The sequence below is a fragment of the Mustelus asterias genome, chromosome 16, assembly GCF_964213995.1.
Source record: "Mustelus asterias chromosome 16, sMusAst1.hap1.1, whole genome shotgun sequence".
Classification (NCBI taxonomy): Eukaryota; Metazoa; Chordata; class Chondrichthyes; order Carcharhiniformes; family Triakidae; genus Mustelus; species Mustelus asterias.
The window spans coordinates 29690918-29711019 of NC_135816.1; the positions used below are offsets into that span (position 1 = coordinate 29690918).

A 20102-nucleotide genomic window follows, 5' to 3' on the forward strand; every position below is an offset into this window, starting at 1 on the left:
TTTCCCTGTGTCTGCGTGGGTTTCTTCCGGGCAGTCCCGGTTTCCTCCCACGGTCCGGAAGACGTACTGGTTAGGTGCATTGGCCATGCTAAATTCTTCCTCGGTGTACCCAAATAGGCGCTGGAGTGTGGCGATTAGGGGATTTTCACAGTAACTTCATTGCAGTGTTAATGTAAGCCTACTTGTGACACTAATGAATAAACTTAAAACTTTAAACTCCATTCACCTCAACTCTGCTCGCCAACCTACATTGATTTCCAGTCAAGCATGCCTCGGTTTTCAAATTCTCATACCTGTTTTCAAATCTCTGAAGGTTCTCGTCCCTTCTTATTTCTGCAACCACCGTCACTATGCAATCCTCCAAAATGTATGTATTACTCTAACTCTGGCCTCTTCACTATTTCCGATTCTAATTGCTGGACTTTCAGTTGCCTAGGCCCTTAGCTCTGGAATCCCCAACCTAATACTTTCTCCAACTTTATCTCTCTTTCCTCCTTTAAGGCATTGTTTAGATTCGAACTTTAAGCAAGCTTTTGACCACCTGCCTGAGCATCACCGTATGCTACATGGTGTCTAACTTTGCTTTATAACACACCTGTGAAGTGCCTTGTGATATTTTATCATGTTTAATATGTTGTATAAATAATTGTTTGACATTGGAACAATTGGAGCAATGGATTTAGAGTGGAATAAAAGCAAAATATTGCAGGTGCTGGATATCTGAAATAAGAACAAAGTGCTGGAAAAATTCAGCAGGTATGCCAGCATCTATAGACATAGCAATGGAGTTAATGTTTCAAATCCAATGTGGATCTGTATTATTGTACCTCAATTAATATCAGGTGCTTTTCTTAGACTTAATGGTGTTTCACTTAATCACCAACTTTCTCCTGTTGGGAGTGGTGCGGCTGGTAAATCCTATAATGAAACAATGGGTGAATTCATGTGCAGTACAGTATGGATTTTGTAGTACAGGAGCTGTTACTCCAGGATTTATTTAATAAATAATTTCAGGTTCAAGGTGGCCCAGTGAGTTTAAAAAGAGTGTGAAGGGACAGGGAGCTTGACGGCCCAGCGAGTTTAAAAAGTGCACAAAGGGAAAGAGTATGTGGTGGACACGATTAATTTTTAAGACGAGCGATCTGGTCTGTAGCTGCAAAATAAATGAACGCATAATGAAGATATTAGGGCAAGTGATGTGTTGAGGTGCAGAGTTGATGAGCACCAGTGTGTTCTAAAACAACCACTGTGGCTTGAGGAGCTTTGGCTTAGAATAGGTGAACTGAAGTACCGACACTGATTCACCAGGGAGATGGGCATAGGGTTGTCTGATTTGGTCAGTGATCAGGGACGGGATTGTAACTGTGAGTACGGCACGTAAGGGGATCCAGAAGGTAGAAATGAAGGAGCGTCAGTCCCTGAAATTGTTCAACAAGTTCAAGGTTCGTGTAGCTTGTATGGATCAGAGCGGGGGTGGCAGGTGGATGAGTGAACTGATCATAGCACCGTGAGACCGGAAGGCATTCAAGTAGAGTGAGTAAATAGGAATGTTGTGGTAGTAAAAAACAGCAAAAGTCAGAGTGATAGGTGCAATTCTCTGCAGCAGAGCCCAGAAGGCTGTGTTCCCTGTTGCCCAGGGTTCAGTACATCTGCTTGGGACTGGAGAGAAAGCAGAAGGAGGGGGAGAATCTAGTGCGTGGTCCATGTAGGCACCAATAATTTAGATATTACCTGAGGCACATACAAATTGATGTGGAATTAATAAGGTTAGAGAAATGACTGTGCGGCTCAAAGACTGGTGTGAGAGAAAAGAGTTTTTATTTATGGGGTACTGGGGAAAGGGAGAGCTAGAATGTCTGTTATTATGAGGAAGACATGATGTGGAGATGCCGGCGTTGGACTGGGGTAAACACAGTAAGAAGTTTAACAACACCAGGTTAAAGTCCAACAGGTTTATTTGGTAGCAAAAGCCACAAGCTTTTGGAGCCTTAAGCTCCTTCTTCAGGTGAACACCTGAAGATGGAATATATGTGAAAAATGAGGTTATCCACTTTGGTCAGAGTATTTCTTAAACACTGAATGATTAGAAAGTGTAGATGTAAAAAAAGGACCTGGGTATCCTAGTTAATAAGTAACTGAAAACTAACACGCAGGTGCCAGCAAGGAACTTGGAAAGCTAATGGTATGTTAACGCAAGAGGATTTTAGTACAGGAGTAGCAAAGTCTTGCTTCAATTATACATGACCGTGGTACACTGCACCTGGAGTACTTTGTGTAGTTTTGCTCTCCTTACTTTAGGAAAGATATTATTGCCATAGAGGAGGTGCAACGAAGGTTCGTCAGACTTGTTTCCAGGATAGTGGGATTGTCCTATGAAGAGGGTTATGGGGGAACGCACAGGAAAGTGAAGTTGAAGACATAATCAGATCAGCCATAATCTTAATGAATGGCGGAACAAATTTGTAGGGCTGAATGACCACCACCTGCTCCTAAATTTCCAGAAACTTCTGTGTCGATATGCGCGATCGTCTTGGAGATCCTCTCCACTTGGATGACTTCCATCAACCTAAATTTCCACCCAGTTCTCCCTTTCCCCAGCACCCAATAAATTCAAGCTAATTTCTACCAAGCTAGTCTTTGAGCCACCCAGTCATTTCTCTAATCTTATTAATTTCACATCAATTTGAATGTGCCTCTGGTAATATCTAAGTTTTATGTTCCTAAGTGGGACCAGTATGCTCCTGTAAGTGGGTTTAAAAAGAACCCCCAACTTTAATGGATAAAATTTCAAATTCTGCAATAGTTTAAATCTGTGTTGGTCAAAATGTTGCACTCTTTCATTTTGAAAAATGTACTTGGTCTTTGCATATCGATTAGTGCCTAAAAACATGTTAGCATCAAAGTGTACGGAATGACAATGTCAGCAGTAATACAGAAGACATGTGCTCCTGCTTGTGCACCCATGAAGTATATTTTAAGGAGGTTCGAGGATAGTTCATGCTTGCAGGAAATAATCTGCAGTAACCTAGTCGATGGTAAGTATCGCTTTATGGTAAATTAAGGCATATGATTTATCATGTTGCCTGTAGTTTTTTTTTGTGAGACAGATACTGCACCCAGACGTACAGTCATCAATTTTATAGTGCACAAGGACACTTGGTTCAGTGTGTGTGTGCTGCTGCAAAACATTGTCTACAGTGCTGTCTACTTGGTTCCCTATCTCTACGCTTTGCCATAACTATTATTTTATTTTTCAAATATTAATCCAACTCCAATGTTTGTTCTGGTTTTTTGTGGTGGCTATAGTTTATTTTGCCCATGCAATTAATTGGCAGATGTTCTTATTTTGGGCTTGCAACTGTGCAAAAGATGATTTAGCTTTCTGAACTTTTGTTTTACATTTTATTTTAATTTACATAATTTGTTTTCTGTGCTGAGGCGGCACACGTCCCAGATTGTCATCACTACTAGCTTTGAAAGTTCTGGAAAGCATTTGATTACAAATGAGCACCAATCTTAGCTTCAACCTGTACTGAGTGGATGAGGATCTGCTATATTATGGAGTGGATCAAGGAATTGGCTTCTCAAGATGTTGATCCTGATATGGTGCTATACCTGTGTGTGTTGATGTTATTTGAAGAAAGTTGAAGCTGTATCTGTAAATGTAAGACTAATGTAGTGGAGGGAAGGTGATTCTATGCCTCCACCTCGTTCTTTCATCCAGAAACATGGTATGCACCAGCCCCTTAAATAATTCTGGGACTTTTGCCTCCATTTCATTCTCCTTTATGTTATTGGCTAATTATTCCTTTTGAAGAGCTTCCTGTCATTAATCCTCAATTTGCAATTTGCTGATTTGAGTTTAATTTGAAATAGCATTGCAGATTGGCCATTTTTCTGGAAAATCTCCGCAGGTCTGACAGCATCTGTGGGGAGAGAGTAGAGCCAGCATTTTGAGTCTAAGTGACCCTTTGTCCCTTGTTTCAGATTCCAGCATCCGCAGTATTTTGCTTTTATATTAATTTGCCATTTTTCTGTACTATTTGCTGATTTATTTACCTCAAAGCTGATCTCTCAGTTGCTCTCTTTCAAGGTTGTAAAAGTTTATTCAGTCTTCCTCTACAACTCAATTCTCCACTGCTAGGTATCAGTCTTCTGGCTGTTCTCTTGAGCTCTTCGCAAGAGTTGAGTATTTTCCTTATGCCATGACAATAAGAACTGGACACAGCACTCAAAGAGTGGTACTGCTGGAGCACTATACAGAAACATGACTTCATTCAACTTTGTATTCTACTGTACAGTTCAACATTGTATTTACTTTGTTGATAGCTGCTCCATAAGAAAATCTCAGCCAACTGGGATTGCAGGCTGATGAGAAAAAAAGTGACTGAAGAAAGGGAAACTTGGCATGGCAATTTATCGATGATTCACAAGTAGCTGTTCATTAAGATAAGCAATTTGCAGCAAAGGTTGGTAATTTTGTAAGTTTTTATTTGAAACTTTGGATGAGAGGTTTTAGTGATTTATGTGAATCAGTCAAGTGCAAGTGCCTGCGAAGATTACACTAATTGGCTTGGCTACAGAAGATGAAGCCACATGGGATCTGCAGTGAGTTGGTAATATGGATACAGAACGAGCTTGGTCATAGAAAACAGAGATTAGTGGTGGAAAGGTTTTTTTTAACTGGAGATCTGTGACCAGGGATGTTCAGTAAGAAGTCTCACAACACCAGGTTAAAGTCCAACAGGTTTATTTGGTAGCAAATACCATAAGCTTTCGGAGCACAGCTCCTTCGTCAGATGGAGTGGTTATCTGTTCTCCAACAGTGCAAACAGACACAGAAATCAAATTACAGAATACTGATTAGAATGCAAATCTCTACAGCCAGCCAGGTCTTAAATGTACAGACAATGTGGGTGGAGGGAGCATTCAACACAGGTTAGAGAGATGTGTATTGTCTCCAGACAGAACAGCCAGTGAAATTCTGCAAGCCCAGGAGGCAAGCTGTGGGGGTTACTGATAATGTGACATAAATCCAACATCCCGGTTTAGGCCGTCCTCATGTGTGCGGAACTTGGCTATCAGTTTCTGCTCAGCGACTCTGCGCTGTCGTGTGTCGTGAAGGCCGCCTTGGAGAACGCTTACCTGAAGATCCAAGGCTGAATGCCCGTGACTGCTGAAGTGCTCCCCCACAGGAAGAGAACAGTCTTGCCTGGTGATTGTCGAGCGGTGTTCATTCATCCGTTGTCGTAGCGTCTGCATGGTTTCCCCAATGTACCATGCCTCGGGACATCCTTTCTTGCAGCGTATCAGGTAGACAACGTTGGCCGAGTTGCAAGAGTAGGTACCGTGTACCTGGTAGATGGTGTTCTCACGTGAGATGATGGCATCTGTGTCGATGATTCGGCACGTCTTGCAGAGGTTGCTGTGGCAGGGTTGTGTGGTGTCGTGGTCACTGTTCTCCTGAAGGCTGGGTAGTTTGCTGCGGACAATGGTCTGTTTGAGGTTGCGTGGTTGTTTGAAGGCAAGAAGTGGGGGTGTGGGGATGGCTTTGGCGAGATGTTCGTCTTCATCAATGACATGTTGAAGGCTCCGGAGGAGATGCCGTAGCTTCTCCGCTCCGGGGAAGTACTGGACGACGAAGGGTACTCTGTCCACCGTGTCCCATGTTTGTCTTCTGAGGAGGTCGGTGCGGTTTTTCGCTGTGGTGCGTCGGAACTGTTGATCGATGAGTCGCGCGCCATATCCTGTTCTTATGAGGGCATCTTTCAGCGTCTGGAGGTGTCTGTTGCGATCCTCCTCATCCGAGCAGATCCTGTGTATTCGGAGGGCTTGTCCGTAGGGGATGGCTTCTTTTACGTGTTTAGGGTGGAAGCTGGAGAAGTGGAGCATCATGAGGTTATCCGTGGGCTTGCGGTACAGTGAGGTGCTGAGGTGACCGTCCTTAATGGAGATGCGTGTGTCCAAGAATGCAACCGATTCCAGAGAGTAGTCCATGGTGAGTCTGATGGTGGGATGGAACCTGTTGATGTCATCATATAGTTGTTTCAGTGATTGCTCACCATGACTCCAAAGGAAGAAAATGTCATCGATGTATCTAGTGTATAGCATCGGTTGAAGGTCCTGTGCGGTGAGGAAGTCTTGTTCGAACCTGTGCATGAAGATGTTGGCATATTGAGGTGCGAATTTTGTCCCCATGGCTGTTCCGTGTGTCTGGATGAAGAACTGGTTGTTGAAGGTGAAGATATTGTGCTCCAGGATGAAGCGGATGAGTTGTAAAATTGCATCTGGAAACTGGCAGTTGACGGCATTGAGTACTGAGGCCGTTGCAGGGATGTTCCACAGGGATCAGTGCTGGGACCCCTGTTGTTTTGATATACATAAATGATTTGGAGGAGAAGGTAGGTTGTCTGATTAGTAAGTTTGCAGACAACACAAAGATTGGGGCAGCTGTGGATAGTGAGAACGATTGCCAGAGGATATAGCAGGATGTAGATAGGTTGGAGACTTTGGTGGAGAAATGGCAGGTGGAATTTAATCCAGACAATGTGAGGTGATGCATTTTGGAAGGTCTAATGCATGAGGGAAGTATACAGTAAATGGCAGAACCCTTAGAAGCATTAACAGACAGAGGAATCTAGGCGTGCAGGCTCACAGTTTCCTGAAAGTGACAGCACAAGTGGGTAAGGTGGTCAAGAAGGCAAATGGCATGTTTGCCTTCATCAGTCAGGGCATAGAGTATAAAAATTGGCAAGTCATGTTGCAGCTGTATCAAATTTTAGTTAGGTCGCATTTGGAATATTGTATACAGTTCTGGTTGCCATATTACCAGAAGGATGTGGAGGCTTTGGTGAGGGTACAGAAAAGGTTTACTAGGATGTTGTCTGCTTTAGGGTATTAGCTATGAGGAGAGATTGGACAAACTTAGTTTGTTTTCACTTGAATGTCAGGGAGGCTGAGGGGAAACCTGATAGAAGTTTACAAAATTGAGATGCATGAATTGAATGGATAGCCAAAGTCTTTTTCCCAGGGTAGAAATGCCAATTATTAGGAGACATTGGTTTAGGGTAAAAGGAGGAAAGCTTGAAGGAGATGTGAGAGGCAAGTTTTTTTACACAGAGTGTAAGTGCCTGGAATGCATTGCCAGAGGAGGTGGTAGAAGCAGATACAATAGCAATGTTCAATAGACAGCTTGACAGATGACATGAATAGTAAAGGGATAGAGGGACTGTGTTGAGACAAGCAATCTTTGGTTAAGAAAGGTGTCATGTATTGGCGCAGGCTTGGTGGGCTGAAGGGCCTGTTCCTGTGCTGTACTCTTCTTTGTTCTTTGTCCTGGTTTTGGTAATATTTGCAGCTTTTTCCAACAATTGAATGGGGAAATTACCAATGGAAGCAAAATGAAACAGCATTCTACTGGAAATCTGTCGCAAACTTCTTTTTGTTTTTGATTTTGTTGTGACTCTTTTCCATGATTTTTTTGTTCATCCTCAAATCTTTTATAAGTTACACACCAACTTCTGAGCAGCTATGACCAAAAACAAAATACCTGTGCTCAGTAAGTGACTACACCTCACTCATTGAATTTGGAGATATTTATTGTGTCAGGGCAGATCCTCTCCACCTGCAATTTCCTCAGTGCATAATCAGTCTCACAGTGCTTTTGAGTTTTGCCTGGTCGTGAACAAATGACATATTTTGAGTTCTGTAAAGAAGGGAAGCTAGAGAATTAATAGTCCATTGGTCTAATGCCGTATGTAAAGAGTAAGACCAAGACACCCATGAATTTGCCACATACTGAGTGTGTTCAGCATTTTGTTCCTGCACAAGTCTTGATTTTCTGTTTAGAAATATGTTCCTTAATGAATGGAACAGCTGTCCAGAAGTATTTAGCAGCCACTAATCTGTTTTCTAACACTTGGTGTCTTGGATATGTCAATTGGGATTGCTGAATGTCCCTGTGAGTTTCCTGTTTGATTTGATTTATTGTCACATGTATTAACAAACAGTGAAAAGTATTGTTTCTTGCGTGCTATGCCGACAGCATACCGTTCATAGAGAAGGAAATGAGACAGTGCAGAATGCAGTGTTACAGTCATAGCTAAGGTGTAGAGAAAGATCAACTTAATGCGAGGTAGATCCATTCAAAAGTCTGACAGCAGCAGGGAAGAAGCTGTTCTTGAGTCGGCTGGTACGTGACCTCAGACTTTTGTATCTTTTTCCTGACGGAAGCAGGTGGAAGAGAGAATGTCCGGGGTGCGTGGGGTCCTTAATTATGCTGGCTGCTTTGCCGAGGCAGTGGGGAGTGTAGACAGAGTCAATGGATGGGAGGCTGGTTTGTGTGATGGATTGGGCTACTGTTTTGTGATGGGATTTAAACATTAGGATGAGAATTTTTAGTTGGAGGCGAGGAGGATTGGGAGCCAATGTTAGTAAGGATGGGACGTCCACTGGATTGGAAGTAGGAAACGAGCTAAACCAAGTTTCAGTCTTTGCCTCTATGTGGGCTGGTAGGCCACAATCTTTACCCAAGAGAGGTGATCTGCAGTGCAGAGGCTTCCAAGTTTCACTTATAGGATGTCCCTTATAATGTTTCTACTGACCATCTTGATATCATTTGCCCTGAAACATTTTCACAGACCTAAAACAGAAAGAAATGGAACAATAAGTTCCAAATTGGAGGTGACAGCTTGGTGTCATTGTACATATTATTTCCATCTGAACCAGCTGAAGATATGTGGGTAGACATTCAAAAGTTTTGTTTGCTTTTCTTTGGAAAGTGAGTAAAAAAATTTTTTGAACAGGATTTAAATAAGTATGTTCATACTTTGTGTACATCTTTAGAATAACTAGGCTCATTGAGCCAACTGGTGTTTGCTATTATGAAGAGGGTTGCAATTAATGCCCCAGTTTTAACCCAGTTTGCAAAGCAGTAACAAGACAGATATATTGTTAAAGTAGCAAAAATCAACTTACTATTGTGCTTGAAATAGGCAGGGACCTCATTATACAACTTCACTTCAATTTCTTAATGTTATTAGGATCCCAAAGCACTTTTAATTGATTAGCTCACCAACATGCTGAGGAAAGCCATGCTGGATTGGCTTCCCCACCACCCTGCTTTTTATCAACAACATATACATACACACACACACGTGGTTAGAAATGTAGGTTTAACTGTATCGATTTCAGGGTGAAATTGTAAAATCGTTTGGTTTTTTTTCTGACATGACTGAAAGCAATATTTAAAGAGACACTCAGCTGCAGGCACATTTGCCATAAGGAATCTATGTTGTACGTTTTAGTACATTTCCAAGTAGCTTAGAACTTGGAGTTATTGTTGCTTAATTCTTTGGATGGACAAACTATCAAAGGAAGAAAATTAGCAGAAATTTTGTCACCAGGATAAGTAGTAGGTGGGTGTTTTGGAACTGACTGGATGAGGGGTGCTTCTTGTAAAAGATCTTATGTTGCCCACATGGCCTATAAGAGTAAGTTTCTTGGATATGTGAGGAGCATGCTATCAAGATGTTGCACTTCACCTTGTTGTTGATGTATGCAGTCTTTTTCAGGTAGACCTGTTGTATGTTGGACTAGGGGGTCACCACTTGTACCTCCCATTCGTCACTGGCCAACTTTTTGCCAGAGCAAACCAGTGCATTATGTTCTCCATTCTAAAGTCTGAATGTGAGAACTCTGGGACTTCCCTTGTGTATAGGGCATAATAAAAACTTTCTTTTAGCTATTGGGCACTAGAAGATGAACAAGCAATTTAACTTGAACAGGATGGAGTTCCATTACATCAGTGTAAAACCAATATGTGACCATTACAGAAAAATAACGCATATTTATGTCAGGTTTGCTTGCAGCCGCCATGACTGGTGGTTCTTACATCACTTTATCCATCCCATACTTTTGCACCTATCCAGAATGTCTGCCGGGGCCAAGGAAATACCCTCTGCATATATGAATCATAGAATCCCTACAGTGCAGAAAGAGGCCATTCGGTCCATCGAGTCTGCACCAACCACAATCCCACCCCGGTCCTATTCCCGTAACCCACGTATTTACCCTGCTAATCCCCTAACACTAGGGTCAATTTAGCATGACCAAGCAACCTAACCCACACATCATTGGACTGTGGGAGGAAACTGGAGCACCTGGAGGAAACCCATGCAGACACGGGAAGAATGTGCAAACTCCACGCAGACAGTGACCCAAGGCCAGAATTGAATCCGGGTCTCTGGCAGGAGTGCTAACCACTGTGCCACCCCAAATGTATATGCTTATGGCATCCAACTTAAGTTCTCCAAATCTGAATAATGCAGGTGCATTCATAGCTACCTTGCCCTTCAGAAGTCTGACTGTAATCTGTGTGTGGTTCCATACCAAACAAACTCAGCTGGAAATAATACATCATGTTTATAAGTTCTCTCTATTTCTGTCCCTTTTCCCCTTGCATGCCTTCACTTAACACTTAAATCACGCAAGATAGCAGAGTTCAAGCTAGGAACTGTCTCAAGCTTGTGCGTGAATTTGATAAGGGCAATATCTGACCACTCGTTGCAGTTGACACTCCACTGCAAACGCACAGCTGCATATCCATCATATTGTTCTAACCTTAAATAAGTTTATAAAACTGGACAGAATGTAACCAGAGCTTCTGGTAATTAAGCAACCGTATGGCACAGTAAATCTTTTATAATTTCTGTTTTGTACTTCAATATGTATGTCCTGCACCAAATTCCTTGAATGTTTTGAAAATATGCTTGCTATTTCATTTGTATTTGAACTGAATATGCTTTTTCTTTTTTGAACAGGATTTAGAAATTATATACTCGCACCTCCATGGCATGGATGTACTATCTAATTTGAGAGAGCACCAGCTCAGGTAAGTGCAGTATGAGAGTCTGGCAGATATAGGGTTAATGGGGTACTGAGTGCAGTACTGCTCATTCACTGATGTAAGAAAGCAAGCAACTCACATCTCTGGGTCACATCTCCTATTGGAAGCAGCCGTGTACATAATTAAGTAATGGAGACAGCTCCTAGTTTGAACCCTTTACTGTGTATATGTACATAGTTATTGTAGTTAATAAATAAATACAGTTAACATACCTAAGACTACAAAGACTTCATTAAATCTTTCTGAACGGTATCCAATACCCTACAACATGATGGCAACTGTTGTAAAAAAAAAACCCAGAACCTGAAAAGTTGGAACAGAATTTCAAAAGCTGGAAAATTTAATGGATCAACATTCTGACCTGAGGGAAAGCACCTGAAGTGAAGAGACGGGGGGAGATCACCTGAGGGAAGCTCCATTGCAGAATTGGAAGTAGAGGAATTGGAAGAGAAGAAAAACATCCAGTTTGAATACACAGGAATTGCAGAATCAAAGTACTCAGTAAGGATGAGCTAAGTTCCTGGTCAGATGTTTCTGAAAGCAACATGACCAGTCAGACTTCCAAGTTGACATCTGACAAGGGGAGGGGTGGGAATAATTAATTCTGAAGATTCCACTTTAAAGACCAACAAAGGTAAGGATTCCCGTTTTTGCAACCCTACAACCTAGCCCTAAAATGGAGAAGTCAGCCAGTCAATCCAAGCAGCTATTGTTTAAAAATCTTTCAAGGCTGAGTGTAAGAGCCATTGTAGTAAGAGCCTGCCAAAACCGGCAAGTGTGGTAAACCCTTTTGTCTTCAAACTAACAACAGCGGCATCTTGAATTTTGGCAACTTCTTGAAACTGAACCTACAGATTAAAATTTTTTAACCATGGATCAAAAATTCAACTTGGGCCAAGCCTAAAAGAAAATTGGGCATCCTGGAGAAGTGAATTCTTAAACTACCAGAATACAACAGGCCTTTAAAAGCCCTTTATATATGGGTTTGGTGAACTTGCTGGTGAAGTAATGCTAATACAATGCATTGATGAATCCTCAACCAGCTTCGATGAAATGTTGAAAGCCGTTGTTCAATATTTTAATTTCAAATTCTGGAGTGTGCAGAGTTTGAAAAGGCAGCATAGAAAACTCCCAGTAAAGCGCCAAAAGGGAAAAAAGACATCACTCGAGTAAAGCACACAAGGGCTCCAGAAAGACTTTCAGCAAGCTTTCCAGAAGTCTCAAAAAAACCCCTCATTTTGGAAATTCTGAATTGCAGCAGCAGATGATGGTGTGGAGCGAGCAGCTGGCTGTGAATGAAGAAAAGCTATCTGATGAAACCCAAAAAAAGGAAAATGAAATAAGATTGAAAATCTGAATTTGAAGATTTGAACTCCATTCAAGCTGAGTATCTATCTTTGAAAACGCATGAGACATTAAGTTCGTCAGTGATCAGTCTAGTGTTGGACAGAGCCATGTTCACAAATAAGCATGGAGATAACTCCTAGCTTGAACCCTTTACTTTATATGTACATGGTTCTTGTAATTAATAAATATATACACTTAACCTACTTAAGATTATGGAGACTTCATTAAGACCCTAAAACAGTAAACATGATGATGAAGCATAGAAACACAGAAAACATGAGCAGGAGGTGGCCATTAAGCCTTTCGAACCTGCTCTGCCATTCATTATGAGCATAGCTGATCATCCAATTCAATGGCTTGATCCCGCCTTCCCCTCCATATCCTTTGATCCCCTTCGCCTCAAGTGCTATATCTAACTGCTTCTTACATAACATAATGAAATAAAATGACACGCTTCTGTGAAGAGTTCTTTGCGTTTAGCGTTTTAGTGTTCCACTTGGTTTATTGAATTAGTAAATGTTAATCTCTCACTTGATATGACCTATTGAGGCCAGTTCGGGCCACAGCTGGTTGATATGTTTGAGAACTAAGGTCTGAAAGAGGTAACAGTGTTGGGGAGGAATAAGGCCCTGTAAATAAAGATATTAATATCAATGCATTGTGTGACAGGCAGCCTGTGAAGGTTGAGAAGGATAGGGACAATAGGAGAGCAGATCTTGGTATGGGTGAGTAAATTGGACAGATGGTAGTTATAAAAACATGTCATGGAGGCAAGGAAAATCTTAGTGATTTGAGTCTAAGGGATTCGGTGACAAAGAAGCGCAAGTGGGCATTGTTGTAGAGCTGGTGATCGAAGAAATCTGGGCATTGGTGAAAATGGAAGAAAAGGCCCAGGGCTTGTTGGCATTTGTAAAAAGATCAGGTAGTATTGGCAGTGTGAGCCCTCTAACAGGCTGGTGATTGAAGTCTGGATGTGTCTGGCCTTTATTTGCAAATGTGCTACCAAATGTCAAATCCAGGGGTTTTAGTTTTTGTGCTCATTATGTTTATTCTGTAAAACAAAATAATTATTGTATTTACCAATTTAATATGCCTGTGACACCATAAATAGATTGTTTTGTTTTCTTCCATTCCCACTATGTATTGAGAAAATGAGGACTGGTTGTCAGACGTTTGCTCATTGCATTCAGTAACAGCTGCTCAGAGGGATTGAATAACCTGTTTTGTCAGAACTATTTTCTTTCTTTGGTCCTGCTCCACTAAAATCTCATCAACAACAAACATAAACCCATGGCTTGTCTGTCTTAAACATGCATTGTGTATTATTGATCCGTTCGCATTCCACCACCCGTCCCCCCCTTAAAGTTTCATTATTACCCGAGAAAATTTGGAGAAGTGGGGATTCATTTTGCAGAAATTGATGGTGTCAAGTTTTTTTAGTAGAACTTCAATTGAAAGCCTTATTATGGAACAGCCCAAAGGGTTTTTATCTAAAAAATCCCAATTTGGGGGATTTCAGTGATGTTGGTCAAACATTATTTTTTGGGGGAAATAGGTGTGGGGAATCCAAAAGCAGACTTGATTGCTGGGAATCTATCTCAATGCCCTTTTGATACTCGTCCATCACCTTTGATTATTAATTTTGAAGTATAGAAATGAGCTGCAATAAAGCAAATCAAATGGAATTGTATTAAGTAATCTTTTGGAAGGTGTTCTGTTGTTGACCTTGGATTTAATTTGAAATCATTTGCCAAGCCAGTACTGGTGTTAAAAATTAGTTTTGCTGACTCAGAATGTGAAGGTTGAAAAATGATCAAATAGTTGCAATGTTTTCATCACTTGTATTCTAAGAGCTTTGCTATATGAATACTGTCTTTCAGATTGATGTGCACGACAGTACGTTATGAAAAGCACGATGCCAATGAAGTCTTGTTCTAGTAAGTACTCCGAGCTCAATGCTGAAAAGTTAAAATATTATGCAAAACTTTGAAACTGCAGCAAGATTCCTTTGCTTGAAATTCCTACAGGATTTTCACAGTGGTAGTTTGTCAAGGTTTACTTACATGTTACAATATTTTTGCTTGTCCTTGAAGTGACCTTCAGTAGATTTGTTTCTACTGTGTAAGCACTACTGACTGACTTGCTAGCCACTGATTTGGAACCACCAGTGTTTTAAGGGGGAGATTGCTTTCTATGTAAGGTACTCGGCCGCAAGCAGGTAGGGAAGTGATTTGTGAAAGATTTTTTCTGTTGGCGAAATCTTTGTTGTTTGATCTTGAAGTAGGAATGGATAGAAAAAAATATCGGCAAGACGAGTCCCTCAGTTAGTTGGTCTCCGTGCAGCGCTGTAGAATCCTCTGATCTTGGGAGTTGTCAGTAATGTAACAATTCAGCATCAGCCGATTCCTGCCGTACATTTATTTATCCAGTCCTGAATTATTACATGATCATGCTTTTGGATTATTATGCAGGACTGCAGGGGTGCTGCTTTGCATCACTGCTCTGGGAGTAGGTGCTGACCACCCAAATACTTCTAACCAGTTTAATGCCAGTTTAATCTTCAGGCTTTTAGGTATGATATGGTGAGTTTTTCACATGATAAAAGGAGAAAAACTGTTTTTTAGCCGAGTAGTTGGAGAGAAAATTACAATTTGTTTTTCTTCGAGCATCGAGAAATATAACTTCATGGAGTATTTTTTAACGAAGTAAAATAAGTTGTCATAATATATAAAATTTGCAGGCTGTGCTGAATATTATATTTACCCAAAGAACTGACCTGTTTTCACAAAGTAGTATTAGCTATAAGAGCAATCTGCAGAACACATTACCTGGGAATAGCTACACCTTGAGATCTGTTTGTTATTTAAAGCTGGTGGGAGCAATAGACAATCGTGGAATGTGTGGCAGAGCAGTTGCAATCTCATTCCTGTAGAGAATGGTTTGCACTGCTGGGAACCATATTGGCCTTTCACTGGTGTGCCTGTAGAATTTTGGCTTATAGATGAACTCTTCAGATTGAGTTCCAAATCAACAACACTTAAAGTAAACTAACAGTGCAATTTTAAGTATTTGATTCATAATTTCATCTTGCACACCTGAATCTTGCTGTTAATATTTTGCATAATTATGAGTACATTTTTCTTTAAATAGTTTTCTCTCTTTTTGTTTTAGTCCTGATAGTGTTGCAACTTGCTGGTATATCCTACTTTCAGGATCTGTATTTATCAAAGAGTCGATGTTTCTGCCGCGTTGCAGGTAATTAATACACTTTTTTCATTTGGATAATAAATACTGTGTTGAGACTTTAAGGGACTTGAATATTATGGGGAACAAGTCCATACCCAGGATTTTGGATAGTCCCACTGAAATCTTCCAAAAAGGAACAAAAGAGGGACCATTTTTACCTGCAGAGTGTATGTGTCATTGGATTGCATTCCCAACTGCTGTTCCATTCTATATTCAGTCCAACTTCCATTGCCATTTTAAAATTTCCTTTTTCTTCATCTAATCCTTTGAAAACTCATCACTGAAACTGTGTCCCTTGCTGGAAGAATAGAGCACATTCCAAACTGTTGCTCTCCTCCTCAGGTGCTATGACATTTAAGTGAAGAAATAGGCAATTCAATGCCTCCAACCCGTTCCACCATTCAATTCAATAAATGAATGATGTGGGTCAGTTATCCGGTGTTGATGCATACATCTTGATACTCTGTCCTTAAAAGGAATCTGCTGTTCTCCATCTTGAAAATTTAACATGTCCTGGAGTCACCGTTGACCAGGAACTTTATTGCCACAACTGCATAAATATAAGAGCAGGCCAGAGGCTGAGAATTCTGCGACAAGTAACTCATTTCCTGACTCCCCAAAATCTGTCTGCCATCTACAAGGCACAAATCAGGAGTTTGATGGAATACTCTACCCTTGCCTGGGCGAGTGGAAATTTAACAGCATTTGTAAAGTCATGTCCGTGAAAACCCATGATTAATATCCTGTCTACCATCATTAACATTCATTCCATCCACAACTTGTGCACTGTGGTTGCAGTGTGTACGATCTCCAAGATGCACTGTTGCAACTCGCCATAGATTTTTAAACAGCAGCTCCTGAACCTACAACTTCCATCACCTGGAAGACCAATATTTAGACAGTGCTTGGAACACCACCATCTGCAAGTTCCCCTGCAAGTTTCACACCTTCCTTTATTGACATTGTTAGAATCCTGGAACAAAAATGTATGGAGCCTTATTAGACACCTGACACATTCTCATAATTTTATGTGGTCAACAGATCGTTTGCTTTTATAACTGAAGCCTATACCATAATTCATAACATCAGTACAGATGGTATACAGTAGTCAAGTGAAAATGATTTATTTTTTAACATTGAGAAAAAGCAGTGACTACTGACTGCTGGTAAGTGCTAAATGAAACTAAAAGAGGAGCCATTAAAAAAAACTACAGTGATCAGCCACAAGTGTTTTATAATATTGGGTGTGCAATTCAGTGGTATCAAAGTCTATAATTGTACAGTTATGCTGTAGCCGTACGGTGGCACTGTGATTAGACCCATGGAGTGCAATCTTTGGAACTTGTCCCATTCGGCTCATGTTTAAGGTAACATTGATAGGCTTCTTTGCTGTTACAGACTGAGGTCATTTAAACTGTTTCTTCCAGACAAACAGACAGTAGCAGCTTACCAGCAGCAGACGACCATATTTAAAGCAGCATTAAGAGATGCATTTTACAGAGTAATAACATGTTCTGTGCAAGACTTTTTTAGGGAAAGTTCCAGAATTGCTGTGGCTGAATGGACAGCAAAAATGCCACATATTTTTAACACTTCATTTTATTTAGCATGGTACCCAACATAACCATTTGTCGAAGGATATATCCTCATGCCAAAACGAAGGCGTTACAGTTAGAAATAATCACTTGAAGGCCCCTTGATTTAAAAATATATCCTGAATGGCATTTAATAAGTGTACAGAGTCACAGGATAGTGATGTTTTTTGGGGTGCAGATATTTTTATTATTGAGGAAGAATATGTTTTTGCTCATCTTCATAAGCATTTGCAATGTGCTAAGGAGAGAATTAAAGAGGGGAGGACCTCTGTTAATTGTTTTTATTTGGTGTTGCACTCACAGATTAGGAAATTGGGCCCTGAAGCCTTTGATTTCACATTCAATAAAACTGAACATATGTACAGAAAATTACAGGACATGTGGAATCAGCCCCTAAATGTGGGAGTCTAAACCGAGGGAAGTGATTCGTTTCTTTTTTAAAAAAGGGAAATGAGATTGAAAGTCGCATCAAAGTATAAAAATGGGGGAGGGTAATAGGAAGCAATGAGGGAACCAGGGGCATGTTCCTAGTGGACAAAGGATTAAGAAATTTAGTTGGAATCTCTTGGATGAGAAAGGTCATGATCTGTTGGTGGAACAGAGATGTATTATCTGAATTTGATCTTAATTTTTGAACAATGTTTACAGCATTTCTCATCCTGCAACAAGGTTTCAATAAGTTCCTTTTTTATGAAAAAAATAAATGAATAAAGAAGACTGTCATTAACATGTCTCAACTTAGAAATCGTATAAAGTTTACAGCAGCATATTACTATATGGATGATTACTGTGATTATTTTTTCCATACTATCAAAAACTTGGGCTGAATTATATTTACTATTTTCTCCTGAAATAATGGCTGTAATTTTCTTGCCGCAATGTTCTGGCTGCATCGCATCTAGTGCAGAATGCTTTGGAGCGAAGTGGGGCTGGAGAATTGTGGGTGAGTGGCTCAGTGTATTCTGTGCCAGCGTGATATCTCGTTGGTATCTTCCCACCCACCGCTCCCAGATGTAAGTGGGACTTTTTAAACGCGTATTTAAATATGCTGAATCCATTTGAGGAAGGAGCTTCCTGGATCCCAAGATTTTCTGACCCTCCGGCGCAGCGGGAGCCTGGTGACAATCGCTCGTCTCCATGTCGCCATGCCCCGGAGGTGGGTGTGTGGTTCGGAGGCCATTGATGTTGCTGATGGTCAGGGATGTGGCTGGACATTGCCTGTTGGGCTGTGCCAACAGGCACCCTGGCAGTGCCAAGGGGGCTGCGACATGGGGGTGGTGGAGGTCATAAGGCAGGGGGCCATGGGAGGGGTTGGGGTGGCCGGGTGATTATGATTAGGACCCAGCGGAAGGGTCCCAATGCTGGCAGTCTTTGTTGGGGAGCAGTGGTGGGTAAACCTCTCTTCAATGGGGGGGGTCCTCTATTTCAATTTGAAATTGGGCGTCCTTTAAAAATGGCACCCGATCTCTCTGAAGCCGGGCTAACTGGCAGGTTTAGGCCCCTCCCCTCTCAGAACTAGTGCAAAACTCAGTATTCTCCCATAACATAACTAATTGTGAGGAAAATTGCGAGCACACCGGTCTTCTTACACAAAATGATACTTAGTCATTTTTTGGGAAGATTCCGCCCAACATGTCGGGGTACGAGTCTATAGCTGCATGAAACCATGTTTGAATGCCCATTTCTTGAACCTAGATAATGAATATTGACAAGCTATTCAGTTGTTATGTTATTATAATGAGCCCTATCCTGTCTACAGATCATATAAAATACAAATGGAATGGGCCTACTGCTCCCTCAGCTTGTTTTGTTCAGCTGTGATCTATTGTACATCATGATGAAAACAATCCCAACCAATGAAAGGCCAGTATTAATTGCCCATCCCTAATTGTCTTTGACCCGAGTGGCTTGATAGGCCATTTCGGAGGGCAGTTAAGAGTTAACCATGTTGCTGAGAATCTGGATCCACTTTTTGGCCAGACTGGTTAGGATAGCAGATTTCCTTTCCTTAAGAACATTAGTGAACCAGGTGGATTTTTACAATGATCGTTGTCATGGTTGCCATTACTGACATAATCACTATTCATTCATTCATGTGCGCTCTGCCCAAAAGTAAGCCCTTGGCTGTGTGATCTCTTGGGAGAGATGACAAAGCAAATGAAAAATACCAACTAATTAGGGGGGTCGGGGGGAAGTCTACAAAGTTCCTCTCCAACTCCTCTTAGGCAATTGAAAGTGATGGAAAGTCCACGTTGACTCTTGGGGCAGGATTGTCTGCATTCGCCCCAAAATCAAAAAATGCCACCCAAGGTCAACATAGTCCACTCTCCATTTGCTACGATTCCCATGACGGGCGGACGGGAAAATTCTCCCCTTCGTTTTTTGCATGAAATGATCCTCCTCGGCTAGAAACAGGCCCAGCTTTTTCTCAAAGGTATACAGTGAATCAACATTCACCACACAGTCACAAATCAGTTCAACAGATACCAGTAGCCTCATTGAAAAGAAGAACTGCTAAACATGCAATCATGTTTTGAAGCATAAAAGGCTTGGTCCTCCCTAAATTATCAATTTTAAATAATTTGTCCACCGGAACAGAATCTAGTCCTTTTCATTATTTTATAAATTCCAGTCAATGTGCTCCGAATGTAAATTTCTTTACAATATACAGACACAACTCAGGGTAACAAAATATGTTTTAAACCAGGAATAAATTTGATTTGATTTTGATTTGATTTATTATTGTCACATTTTTAGAATACAGTGAAAAGTATTGTTTCTTGCGCACTATACAAAGCATACCGTATATAGAGAAGGAAAGAAGAGCGTGCAGAATGTAGTGTTACAGTCATAGCTAGGGTGTAGAGAACGATCAACTTAATGCGAGGTAAGTCCATTCAGAATTCTGATGGCAGCAGGGAAGAAGCTGTTTTTGAGTCAGTTGGTTTGTGATCTCAGACTTTTGTATCTTTTTCCCGATGGAAGAAGGTGGAAGAGAGAATATCCGA

At 41.0% G+C, this 20102-nt stretch overlaps 1 protein-coding gene across 13 annotated transcripts in view; it reads left to right on the top strand.

Moving 5' to 3' along the window:
• rapgef6 (Rap guanine nucleotide exchange factor (GEF) 6) overlaps positions 1-20102 on the top strand; it is a 330858-nt gene that overhangs the window by 70774 nt on the left and 239982 nt on the right. For 11 of the 13 annotated variants that reach the window (XR_013499761.1, XR_013499760.1, XM_078230817.1 and 8 more), the window contains exons 2-4: positions 10821-10891; positions 14134-14190; positions 15425-15508. Coding sequence is in view for 11 of the 13 variants with exons in the window: in XM_078230817.1 (XP_078086943.1) it covers positions 10821-10891; positions 14134-14190; positions 15425-15508 (212 nt within the window). In the remaining 2 variants the exon portion in view is untranslated. The remainder of the gene's footprint in view (positions 1-10820; positions 10892-14133; positions 14191-15424; positions 15509-20102) is intronic. The other 2 variants (XM_078230823.1, XM_078230826.1) reach the window with 1 other exon arrangement.